Source organism: Pezoporus occidentalis, unplaced genomic scaffold, assembly GCF_034315485.1.
Source record: "Pezoporus occidentalis ecotype Australia unplaced genomic scaffold, CSIRO_AGI_Poc_V1 ctg16, whole genome shotgun sequence".
NCBI classification, from domain to species: domain Eukaryota; kingdom Metazoa; phylum Chordata; class Aves; order Psittaciformes; family Psittacidae; genus Pezoporus; species Pezoporus occidentalis.
In genome coordinates this window covers 2,058,561-2,071,431 of record NW_026913425.1, presented here as the reverse complement: position 1 = coordinate 2,071,431, position 12,871 = coordinate 2,058,561, and the positions used below count along the sequence as shown (strand labels likewise).

The following is a 12,871-nucleotide window of genomic DNA, read 5'->3' as shown; positions in this document are numbered from 1 at the left end:
CAGCAATGTGATAAACAAACAGTAACAGAGAGCTGGAGATAAAGACACCATGGCCTATTGACAGATTCTTCCCCTATGAGCTGACAGAATGCTCCATGCATTGAAATCCAGTAACTTTAAATATGCAGAAATGCTTTCTTCCAAATGTACTGCAATATCCCAGCTCTGGGCTCACACATTTGCTGAAACCAACTGCAATGCATTTAAAATGTGTTCCTTTAACCTGGAGCTGCAGTGGTCCCAGACCATCAGCACAAATATATGTTAAACAGCTCCTGATTGCACGAAAGCCGGCATCATGCAGAACCCATTAAAATATTAAAGACAGACAATACTTACTCCAAGGTCAGCCCTGGAATTTGTAGCCTTTCCCGCTGGGCTTTCATGGCTGTTACGTGTTACCACATTCTATTGTAACCGTGACACACATTCACTGGCAGCATTCTGGCGATGACAGCCAAAATGAACCACTATAAAGGAATGGACTAACAATCTTCTGGGGGCGGGGGGAGGACCGCAAGTTTGGGTCCTTCCACCTCTAGCTGTCACGAGGAGCTGCCGGCTGCCTCTCTCGGGGTAGCGGCAGCACACGATCTTGTGGAGCGAACGGCGCCTTCAGTTGTGCACGTCAAGTAATTCATCCCCGGTATTCTGCAGCAGCAGTGCCGTGCCAACACACACATGCACACGCTGCACCTCAGAGGAAGGAGAGGTCCCTCTCGCTACGCCAGCCCACAGTGCAGAAAAAACCTCTATGCATAAGACAGTTTCTCATGGCAAATGTCAAATATTCACCACCCCCTTTGATCCTGCCGAATAGGATTTAGCCATCTTGTTTAAGTCACATTATCCCTTTCCTTGGTAAACAGACAGGCAGTTTCTGCAGTAAGAGAATAGCAAAGTGTTGAATGAAAAAACAGGCTCTTCTCCTTTAACAGGGAAAATTAATTGTTAAGGCATTTGATGAACAAACACACTCCTGTTACAGTGACGTTAATACAAAAGGAGAAGTTATGATTCAGTTCCGTCATGGTTTTACTTGAATTTTAAAGGGAAATAACACAGAATTTTTAGTAAGGTTGAAAGCCAGACCTAGAAATTGCAGAAAAGTGTATTAATTTCAGGTAACTTCACTTAGAAGTAAACCAGTACAAAAGCTGAGAAAGACAGTTTTAGATAGCGCTGCTGCACAGAATGCTGGGTTTAATTTAACTACATTCAATTTTTATGTATTCTCTAGTAGTCTGAGGTTATCTTTTTAATAAATAAATACTCCATGAGGACTAGCCATTTTTTTCCAGGGCTCTACAAAACACCATGAAAAGCAAAGGCACTGTGCAAGTACTTATTTTCAGTAATTTAAGAGCTAGAATATTTTATCTCAGCCACATAGTTTTCCTGTGTGATTCTTAATGCGTACCTCTTGCGCAATATGATAATGTCGACCACATGGTTTTATTCTTTTGGCAGAGCTCTGGCCCTGCTCAGGGCATGGACAACTTCTACAGCACAAGCTGGTGCTTTCTGCAGCCCTGGCTTGGTTTTGGAACAAATCACAGAGTTCACAGGTACAGAGCTATAGGTTTCAGAGACAGAAGTAAATCTCCTGGTTATGGAAACTGAACAGGATTTAGTGAAGTAGACTGCTCTTTCAACCACACAATAAAAAATAACCATTAGATACTCTTTTTCCTTTCTCCTACATATTTCTATTGGAAAAATACTTTAAATATAAATTACGTATCACTTAAAGCCTCCATTTACAGGTGTAAATTACCTACCTATCCTTCAGGTTTTTATGGGGAAGAAAAAAAAAAAAAAGAAACTAAAAACCTGAGTGGTACACAGAACTATGCATTCGAATTTCTAAAACCAACAGATATCTGGACTCTGATTACTAAAACAAGGCCTCAGCAAGCACTACTAAGCCAAGCATCCTGGAAGCACTCTTTCCAAGGAAGTGCTATATTACTCTGCCTCCTGAAAGAGAAGGGACTAGATCTAAGGGATTAAATTCAAGATCACAAACTGTGATGGGTGAATTCACAGATTTCCAAAGGCACACAGATCAGTTACGTGCCCAACTCGGATTGGTACTTTTAAAAAATATTCTTCAGATTTTACTCAAAACTCAGCAAAACATCTTTTTTTTTTTCTCAAACTTAAAAAAAATACTACAAGAATCAACTATCTAACAGTCAAACAGCTCCAGCACTGAAACTATGAGGTGAAGCTGTCCATGCCTACAGGTATTTTTCATGACTGAGATTGGAGACAACCATTTAGAAACAGAAATTTAACAGAGTGAGGCAGAGTGTGAGGTACAGCTTCAGCCACAGGTCCCTGGCTCTCTCACAGCTGCCAAGAACAGGCAGCTGCCTATTCTCATTGCTCAGCACCTCTCAAAACAAGCTCTGTTCCCTTAAAATGCCCCTGATAAAATCTCTTTTGTACATAAGGCTTCTGCAGATGAAAAACATTTTAAAGTTGAATGCAAGGGCACATGGCTCAAGTTAGTAATTTAAATCCTTACTGGGGCCTCTCTGGTTTAGTAATATTAGATATCTGGTTAAAATCAAGCAAACCCAGCAAAGCACAGTGGAATGTTTCACTTCATGAAACACAAACCTGAAAGATCATTCTTCCATGGCCAAGCATTTTAATATTCTATCCTTTCAAGGCCCTCTTCTTGTACAGCTGTTGTCTATGCTTACTTCTTCCCTTAAATGACACTGCACACAATAATACCATTAACAGTCCAGGTGCCTCTGGCTTTCATTAGTTGTTAATATTTAACAGCAATTACACTGAGAAAATAAGCATCCTTCGTTTGGCAAGCACTCTTGGCTAGTGTTTTTCAAAGGTACTCAAGAATTAGTAATAAACTCTCAAAAGAACAATGACAATAAATACCTACTTTCTATGACAGCCCTTAAGGCAAAGATCACTTATTCTGAATTTCTATCATCTGATCTTCTTCACACACAAGTTCAGATATTTAAGCATTTCCAGCAAACATACACAGTCCATCCATCAATGCTTACATAGACATACAGAGGTCTTTTTTTCCCTTTCAAACAGGAATTCTGAATCATAACACAAAAAAATGTGCCTTGGTTTAAAAATAGCCATCAGAATCCAGTGAACACAAGACTAAAGAATACCAAAATTGTAATACCAGCATAAAGTGACTCAGTTTGTCCCCAGTTTGCTGTTGGTCAGTTTTGTCAACCTCCAAGTTAAGGACAACACTTACCAATCTTCTGGGGATGTTAATGAGAAACAGCTTTATACCGTAATTTGGAGACAATAAGCAGTGAAAAGGCTTGAATTTACAACAGATTTAAACAGATTTAAAATTTTAGCATGGGCTAAATAATTTCAGAATGACAATTTAGCAGCTTTTATCTTGACTTATTTTTCCAAATCACAGATTACAAAACTCTTTACAACACGGTTTTGAAAATGGAAGCTGGTGATGCCTTCATCATTGTGGCACTCAGAGTTACTACTTTGTCTTTGGTTCCTTTCTCTGAAGGAGAAAAATGAGAGAATTAATTTTGTTCACTGCAGCCTTCATACTGCAGTCTGTAATTCCACACATGATTGAGAGGTTTAAGAATAGCTTCAAAAAGTCACAATGACAGAAACAAATGGTTTTGTCCATATTTTCTATGTAAGTCAAGTTACAGTTTTCTTGTGCTTAGAAAGGAAAACTGGAACTTCTATCTGCCAGTTTTCAAGGCGCACTGAATTCCATCCCTGTGTCCATCTATCAAGTGTGCATCCTCTCTGCAGGTCTATCAGTCAAGCAGTTGTGATCAGTAGCTCTGAACTTCAACCACAGTCCCAATACAGTACTCTCTAAGATAAATGCACCTCTGTCACAATTACCAGCAGCACTTACTGGTTAAAGTCAGCCACATACACTAACTAGGTATTCAAGTCATGAGACTTCAATTCATTTCATGTATTCATTTCAGGTATTATGAGAGTTCATTTAAATTCATGAGAGTTACATATTTGTAACTGAGGAGTGTTACTCAGAAACAATTTTTCCTCAGGTTAGTGTTGCACTGGACAACCTGTAAGGATGAGAAAATATTAGGAACATTTGTGTATATATGCATTTGTATGTACGTGAATATACACACAGCACGCATCTACGTGTATGTATGTTTGTGGGTGTTTTAGCAGCACTGTGTCCAGCATGTGATAACTTAGTATCCTTTCACATCAGCAGGAAGACTTACGATCTCAGGAGCTACTGCTAAATAAAGAGCAGTTCACCATGATGGCACAGAAGCTCTGTTGACAGATCAGGTCCTAGTACTCCTGCTTGTCCAACTGACTTCTTTTCCAGCTATATTCAAAACTTTGCTTTGCAAAACTCTCTCAGCTGAGCAGGTAACCAGACTTAATGTTGAAACCTGACACAGTGCAGAGTTTTCTAGCAGGTGGAAAGCAAAGTTATAAATCTGAGAACATTCAAGATCCTAACAGCTGCTTCATTGGTAATACCCTGGTTTCTAAAGATCTAGCAGGAATGATGCAGAAGCAGTTGGGTACAACACTTCTGCCTGGCATCAGAGAGCAGCAAACACGGCCCAACCTCTTCTTTGCATTCTTTTGAAGATGGCATGTTTGGGCACATTACTAAGTAGCCAGAGAATGTCTGAAATATGACTCTCTTACCTCTGGTTCAAGTCAACAGACTGACTGACACAATGTGTATAAAACAAATCTTATGCTTCAGCTATCTGCCAGAAAAGGTCAAGTAGTATTCTTCTTGTCAATGGGATGGCCAGTTTATTCCGAATTGTTATTTATCACATACTCTATCCAGAAGTATTTGAGAGCATAGCTTAAAGAAGCAGTACCAGATGGTGAAAGGAATCCTTTTTCTTCGATCACTGGCTGGTATGTCTCACTCATATGCTCAGGCTTAAAATAATTGCCCAGTTTGCAATGGCAAGGAAATTTTCATCTTGGTCAGATTATATAAAGAGCAATAGAGGGTCTGTCTTCTATTTGTTTTCCTGGTGAAGGAAGAAGTGGGTGAGGATGATGGAAGCTGTTTGCATATGCCTGTACCCAGGCACTCAATTTGCACAATGGGTTCAGCATGGCACACTGAAATGAACTCCTTGTCACTGTAGGACATTGGTTGGACTTTGGTAAAACCTGCATGTTCTTTGGTATCTGTGTTCAATATATATGTCAGCCCTTAGCACTATAGCACAGGGAGGGGGATGACCGTTTCATACTCAGTGACAGAAGGATGTATTAGATGATGGCTTCCGGCCTTAAACTCTGTAATTCTCAACGTCATGAATCTACTCACATTTACAAGCATACCCAAGATGTGACACCAGTAAGCAATTTACAATAATGCATGTTATTAATGTGCCACTAGAGTACAGAGTAAAAGCCCAGGTGGTCTTACAAAACACTTTGCTGGAACCTATTTAGAGCTGTAATTCTTAGTGTTCTGCAAGGGAATTGTTTTTAAATTACAGTTTTAAACAGCACTCTATTAAAATTCAAATGTATTTTTAATAACTTTTTATAAATGAGTTGCATGTTCTGCTGAGAGATCTATGGTATTGTTTACATTACTAAACAAAGTAATAGATAAAAAAAAGGTGTTTATTAGCAATGTAATTAACTATTAAAAATTACAGAAGTGCTTCGTAGACCTCTGGAAAGTTAACCCAGCAACTGGTTGTCACATTGAACATCTCAATGAAAAACACTGATCCTAGAATATTGCAGATGAAGTGTATCAACAACCTGCACCAGCCAAGACCTCGCAAAAATCACGCTACAACCTCACTCACTCCCGCTCCTCTACACTAAGTTTCAACAGATAGTTCTGAAATTTTCCCTGCAGCCAGAATAGCCTCCTTGTACGCACAAACAGAAACGTTCAACTGATGTTGGCTGGTCCTGAAACACTGAGCCGAGAAGACAGATAAACATAATGAAAGTATCTGGCCAAAAACTGTAAGCAAAAAACTCCCTAGTCTTTGTCCAAATATAATTTGGCTCATTATTATAGAAGACAGCAAAAAAACAGCACAAGGTGCCATTCAATACAATGTGTTTATGTATCCTTCCTCACATTCCACCACAGTATCTCATTTCGCTTTACTAGGCAGCATCATTTTTGTACCTACCTGTGAAAGCTCCAAAATAATATGCCATACAAAGTCAAAAATCAAGCAACATAATGGTATACCTTTTGTGACAATTTCTTCTTCTAGGAAAGTCCCAGACTAGTTACATCAGATTTAGACAACCTCCGACCATACTTCACATACAATAAGAACAATTTAAAAATCTAATCTTAAATTAGAAAGCAATAAAAATAGCTCAATTAATAAAAGTCTCTTGTCAACAGACATCAAGCTCATATCAAAACTGTAAAAAGCCTGAGAAATCAGGCTTTAATAATGATTATGGTCTCAATCTGCACTGCCTTTGAATAGAAAAGAAACATCATAAAAAAAATTGAGGCAAAAATAGACTTCTTGAAGAGTTCTACATTAGAGTTTAAGCAGTTATTTAAAAAAAAAAAATAATAATTCCAGAGGCTTGGTACACAGAGATAACCCAAAGCCTGGCTCTTAATGAATATTTCTTTACCTGGTCTTTGTTTAAGCTGTATTTCAGTGCTAACTGATGCCATTTAACTTTCCTGTGGTTATTTTTTCTACAGAAATAAACTGAAAACATAAAAAAATAATCTATAAATAGTTTTGTAAGATCATCATGGTATCTGAGTGTCTTCTTCAAAAACTTAAAGCACCAATAAGGAATTTCCTAATTCTATAATGCAGCCCACACCCCAACACCCTACACCTGTCCATCAACAACTAGTATGTACCTAAAGTTACCAAGTCCTTTTTTGCCTCATTGATTGATAACTGATTCCTTATTAAGGCCCCATTATGCACACCAATGTATGCCTGCAGAAGCTCCTCCCCAACAGCTTTTTAAGGCTACAGTATGTATGCCTGAATTCTTTTTAAAAACACACCTCCTGGTTCTCTTTAGATCAGACAAACAGGGGTCAGCAGCATTCTGGAGGGAAGCAAGCAGCAGAAATACAGCCATCAATCTTTCACCAAAAAAAAAAAAAGAAAAAAAATTTGAAGGTCATTGTCTTTTCTTAATGTCTTACGCTTATGTAAAGCCTTATACACATTTCCACAGGAATTCAGTGATTACAGACAAGCACAAATGAATAATATAACGTTGTCTGTTAGGAGACAATATTTTCTTCCAGGAAAGCAGATACTGAAAATATGGCATCAAGTTTCAGCAGAAAGCTCTGGCAATTAATCCCAGGAAAGTAATGATACGTTATAAAGATAGTTAAAAAGATATCAAGAGAACATCTTCCCTGTCCCCAAGCAAGATCCATATATTACCCCTATCACTCCATCCAGCTGCTTGTCTCACCCACAACTCCTCCCAGGTACTCCACTCCTCTGCTTCACAATTCAGAGACACACAAGTGTTTCAACAATGTTTAAGTTGAATCCCCCTTGTTCCGATTTAAACATTATGTCTTGCTTTGTATCCCAGTAACATAGAGAACACTTATTTCCTGCTTGTGGCAGATGTTTTACATAGTTGAATGTTTTCACAATCACCCCTTCTATGGAGTGAATAATCCCTGCTTGGTAAATATTTTTCCGTAGATCATGTCAAGTTTCCAAAGCAGCTGACACTTGATATGTGTTGTCCAGCTGATAACATCTCAACATACAGCAGTTCAAGCCTAAATGCAGGACACCAGCTTAAGATCTTGTTAAATTCTGCATGGGACAGAACAATGTTGCATGCCTTGCAGCTCAAATCATGAGCTTTCCAGCATGATACTCCCTCTTCTCCCATCTCTTCCCCCCCGAAAGCATCACACTGTGGAACCATTATACCTCTCAGATCCTCTTCTGCAAGCCACCACCTATCCAACTACCTTGCATGCAAAAAAGCTCGTTATTTTCTGCTAAAATAAGATGTCTCCAGCTTGTCCTGTTTTACTCAGTACATTTTCTCCAGGTTGTCAGATTGATTTTGAAACCCCATATGGTTTTTCAATATACTTGCATTCTTCCCAGCTTGGTGTCTGCTGCAAATGTAATAAAACACATCTATCCCATCATCTAGGCCACTAATCAAAGATAATGACTATAGCCAGTCATCCAGGTTTCTTACACCTGCAGTCCAGTGTGATTTCCTGCTTCGTGTTTCTACTCTGCATGTAACATAGAAGAAGGTTCTCAACATTGACAATATCCCCACACACACAGATTTGTTGGAATGTCTTATTGGTAAAACTTAGCTAAAAACCAACCAACCAAAAAAAAAAAAAAAAACCACAAACAACACACATTAAAAAAAAAAAGAAAAAAAGAAAAAAAAAAACACACTAACACACACCACGCAACAAAACAAAACAACTGAACAAAGTTCAGATTTATAAAGCAGTAATCTAAAAGCTTTCTGGATTTAGACAGATATATTGTTGGTACTTCTGACAGACTTGTTTCAACCAAAAAAATCAAGACATGTTTAAATGCAAATGAAAAAAATTTAAGGGTCTCCTAGCAGAATCTTGGAGAGAAGCACCCACAAAGTATAACAACAGTCCATAGAGACTCATCTTCAGCAGCATCTCAGTGATACCAAGAAGAAGCAACAGAACAGCTGAGGCTGGGTCTCAAGGGCACACTCATGGCTGTAGAACATGCCTCGTTTAATCCCATTTCCATCATATGGCTTTTTGAAGTGGAATGTGCATCTAGTTCCCTGACAGTACCACTTAGAAGAGAGGAAACAAAGCATTCCTAACATAGATGTTTCCTGCATAGCCTCTACAAAGGCACAGAAGACCTTTTCCATTTAGGCTAGAATGGCAAGAAATTCTTCTGTGGAATGCATGTAGGTCCAAGCTACATGCAGAGCCCCATGTTAGTGATACCTGGGATAGCATGTTTGTCTCAAATGCTATGCTGGCCTCCACTGCCTAGGGTTATGACCACACTAAACATTTACGAGAGAAGCCACTGGCGTATGAGGAAATGTGATTACGTGCAATTACACTGTTTTTTGTACTCTAGCAACCAACACACAATGAATGTAAAGTATGAGACTCCCTAAACCTGGGTTAGCCTTTTAGACTGCCACTTACTTCCCAGGTGGCAGTTTTCTGCCATTCCTTTCAGGCAAGCATGGCAATATTATGGATCTACTTATCCCCTGTACTCTTTCTGACCTTTTCACATGCCTATGAGAGCTGTCACAACACACCTCATTAAACCCCACAAGTCTAAGCTTGACTGTCTTGCTAGAAAAAAAACATGACAGAGAAGTGCAAACACTGCCACATTTGGGAGAAAGGACAAGATGGCAGAGACAGCAGAGAAGAGCAGCACATGGATGGCAGAGAAGAATGCTAATGCCAGGTTAACTGTTGCCACAACCCGCGACAGACTGAAGAGGCAGAAATGGCCGATAAGTCCTTACAGAACAGAAATGTATCCTGTCATAGCAGCATTTTTCATCTCCAACTCTGTAAGTGGTCTGTCACACTGCCATCTATCCCTCACCTCTCCTTTCAGCCCAGCACAGAAGCCACCACTTTGCTGCCCATGGTTTTGGCTGAAGCAATCTATTACATTTCTGCAACCTGCAGTCTCACAGGGAGCTATCAACCCCTCCACAAAGACTGCCCATGCTGCCTGCCCCACATTTTAGTCCCAGGAGCCATCACCCATCCTCCCATACACAAAGCACTTGCCAACCAGCTTCCTGGAATGCCTATTCACGCCTAAACCTGGCTGAGGATCCCTTCCCCAGTTCTCCACTGCTGTGTCCCAGAGAACACACCTACAAGGAAGGTGCTTGGTTTTAGGCAGAGAATGAAAATACAAATGGACCGAAAACCTCCAGCAAAACAGAACTGTGTCAAGAACTGCACTCCGTCAACAAAGCTTCCTAAGAGGGTAAACATGACCCACACCTGGAGGCAGATACTAGGTTGGAGAGATGTCAAAAGGACCCAGAAGTTTTAAGTAGAGATAGAAGTGGTGGTAGAGTTAAAAATGGCCACAGCCACAAACATTATGCAGTATGCTCACACGGGTAACAAGAAGCAGCCAGTGTGGCCTAACTACAGAGAAGGCACCACTCCCAGCTAAGGACAATGGATGCCCTGACAGTCAGAACACAGCGCCTCCTACTGCCAAATTGTACTCTGGCTGCTTTTCAAGTCTGCCTATGGACCATGGACACATATTCCTGACCAAAATGAAACCAGCCTTTCTCCTCCTCCAACTCTTCCTGCAGCTCTCTCACCCACTCCTGCCCAGGACTATAGTGTAAAGACTTCAGAGGAGTATGCATCAGGATTGTTGGCATCTCACAGTTCATTCAAGATGCCTGCTAATGAGACATGCCTGCTTTGCTGCTTCCCAAGATCCAGCTATTGTCCCTGGTCCTCCAAAAGGAAATGTTCCTCTTCTGAAATTTTAATCTGACTGCCAGTCCCTCTCACATCCAGCAACAATACCCAATACTGACACTGAAGTAGTTTTTACTTTTCTCAAGGCACAGGTTAACGAGTAGAATTCATTCCTCAAGGCCCCAGACTGGCATTTTTAGGAAGGCAAAAGACTGTTGGGAGGACAGCTGTAAAAAGAAAAGGGGGAAAAGAGGGAGACAATCATAGCCAAAATGTACAGAAAAGAGCCCATCATGGGGAGACTGACACAGAAGACAGGCTGAGTATAAAAGATGACTATCTTAGTGAAAGAGGAAGATGAGAACCAAAAAAAACTGTGGATCATGAATGACAGCCAATGTGAAGGCACAGATACCATCCAGAGCTCTTGACATAAGAAAGGTAGCACATGAGGACATTATATGAACTCAGTGGGCCAAGAGCATTTTCCTAGTACACATGCACAAACTTACTGGTCCCTTACTTCCCAATTTGGTGTAGGAGTACATAAGACTAACCATCTGCAGAGGATGGTTTGTCTTAATTTTGGTTTTGTCCAAAATCAGTCTCTAGGGTGCGTGTTAACAGAACAATACAGTATAAGAAAATAGAGTAGAACACTACTGCAAACTAAAGAGGCTAATATTAGAAAGTATTTACACAGCTACTTTCTCAGGTGGTCTTCCCATATTTTCACTCAAGGGTATGCAGCAACTAGGATGAGGATCCTGACTTGAAGTTCTGGGGGAAGCCAGCCCATAGCAGCAGGTTTCATATGCTCTTCAGAAGACACTGAAACATTCTGCGGGAACAGGAGTTTCCCAGATGCTTTATGCCACGGCATTTAACACTGTGGTAGTTCAGCTGAATAGCAAAGAAACTGCGGGTAACAAATACATGAATATCTTTATGATAAGGATCAGTGCTGGTTTAGAACACAAAGTAATTTTTAAAGTTCAAATTTGCATTTCACAGAAAAGAGGGAGGGGGAAAAAAAAAGGACCTCCCACCTCCAGGACAAAACAGAAGTGGCTTACTGTGATTTCATGATCCTGACATCTCTAGGAAGTCAGCCTATACTTCACATAATGAAATGGCAATAACATTGCACATTTCAAGGGGGAAATCTATAATGAAAGAATGCCTGCCTGAAGATGCCAGGCAGACAGATCCCTGATGTTCAGCAACTGCCCCTTGTAGCTGACAGATATTTACAATACTATCTTACAATATATTACAATACAGTAATATTGCTACCAGAGGAACAAACGTATTGTGCAGAAACCCAAGTGCATCTTTCCTTAAAATAAAAACAAACATTTATTTGTAGGTTATACCTCACCTTTAACCTCACAAAAAAAACTAAACAAAAAAAACGCACCCCAATCCCCTTCCCAACGCCTCCCCCCCCCCCCCCAAAAAAAATAAAAAACCCTAAACAAAAACAGGGAGAAAAAAAAATCTATTATTAGAATTGTTTAAGCACAGCACAGGTTCATCAAACAATCATATAATCTCCCACCATGACCCCAATCCTACAGAGGCTAAATGTGCATGAGCTAGATACGTGCACAGCCTCAGAAAGCCCTCTCTGTAGATTAACAGATTATTCAGATCAGCACCAAAATAGCATCAGCACCAAAAAAAAAAAAAAAAAAAAAAAATCAATTAATCAATACAGCATTGTGCAGCCTTGATCATGCAATCCATGAGGACATTACGACTCCTTTGTGACAAACAATTCTTTCTGACAAACTTCAAATTTTCCTAAACTGAGGAAAACTGGACTTCCCAAAACAAATGCCACTGTGAAAAACCAAACAAATGAGAAGCTGTTTCAGTATGTCAGATTTTTGAGGGTTCTGTGGTATTCTGGGCTGTGTTAAGTACATCTATGTGATTAAAGAATGTAAGACAATGCTCTACATATGTTACATTAGTACAACAAAGAATAGTTTTGAAATGCACAAAAAAGTCATCACTACCTGACTTTTTTTAAATGTATGCATAAAGACTGTGTGCATGCACACACACAAACAGGAGCATAAATTTACCAATAACAAGGTTTCACAAAGCTTTAAAATATCCTCAAGCAGTGGATACATCTTTCACTGAAAAGGGACATGATGAATTACATTAAAACAGATAGTTCCTTTCTGTGACACATGATGTGATAAATCAAAGGGAAGATGTTAACTGTGTAAAACCCATATATATACTAGCAAAACCTGAGTTGAGAGACAACATGCAGTGACAGGTAGAAATATTAATACCGGTACAAACAAAGCAGGGAGGCAAACGTGCATGTGAAAGCAGCAGAACAAACAATGGAACAAGATTTAATAGAACACCCTATAG

The 12,871-nt window shown here is 39.7% G+C and overlaps 1 protein-coding gene across 6 annotated transcripts in view; it reads right to left on the bottom strand.

The window, feature by feature from the left end:
- The window catches only part of MAST4 (microtubule associated serine/threonine kinase family member 4), a 275,284-nt gene that overhangs the window by 138,102 nt on the left and 124,311 nt on the right, over positions 1 to 12,871 (bottom strand). Inside the window, exon 1 of one of the 6 annotated variants that reach the window (XM_062612324.1) lies at positions 340 to 971. The exons of 4 other annotated variants lie outside the window; for them this stretch is intronic. In XM_062612324.1, coding sequence (XP_062468308.1) covers positions 340 to 386 — 47 coding nt within the window. In that variant the 5' untranslated portion in view covers positions 387 to 971. Of the gene's footprint in view, positions 1 to 339; positions 972 to 12,871 lie in introns of those variants that run through there. One more of the 6 variants, XM_062612327.1, reaches the window with a different exon arrangement.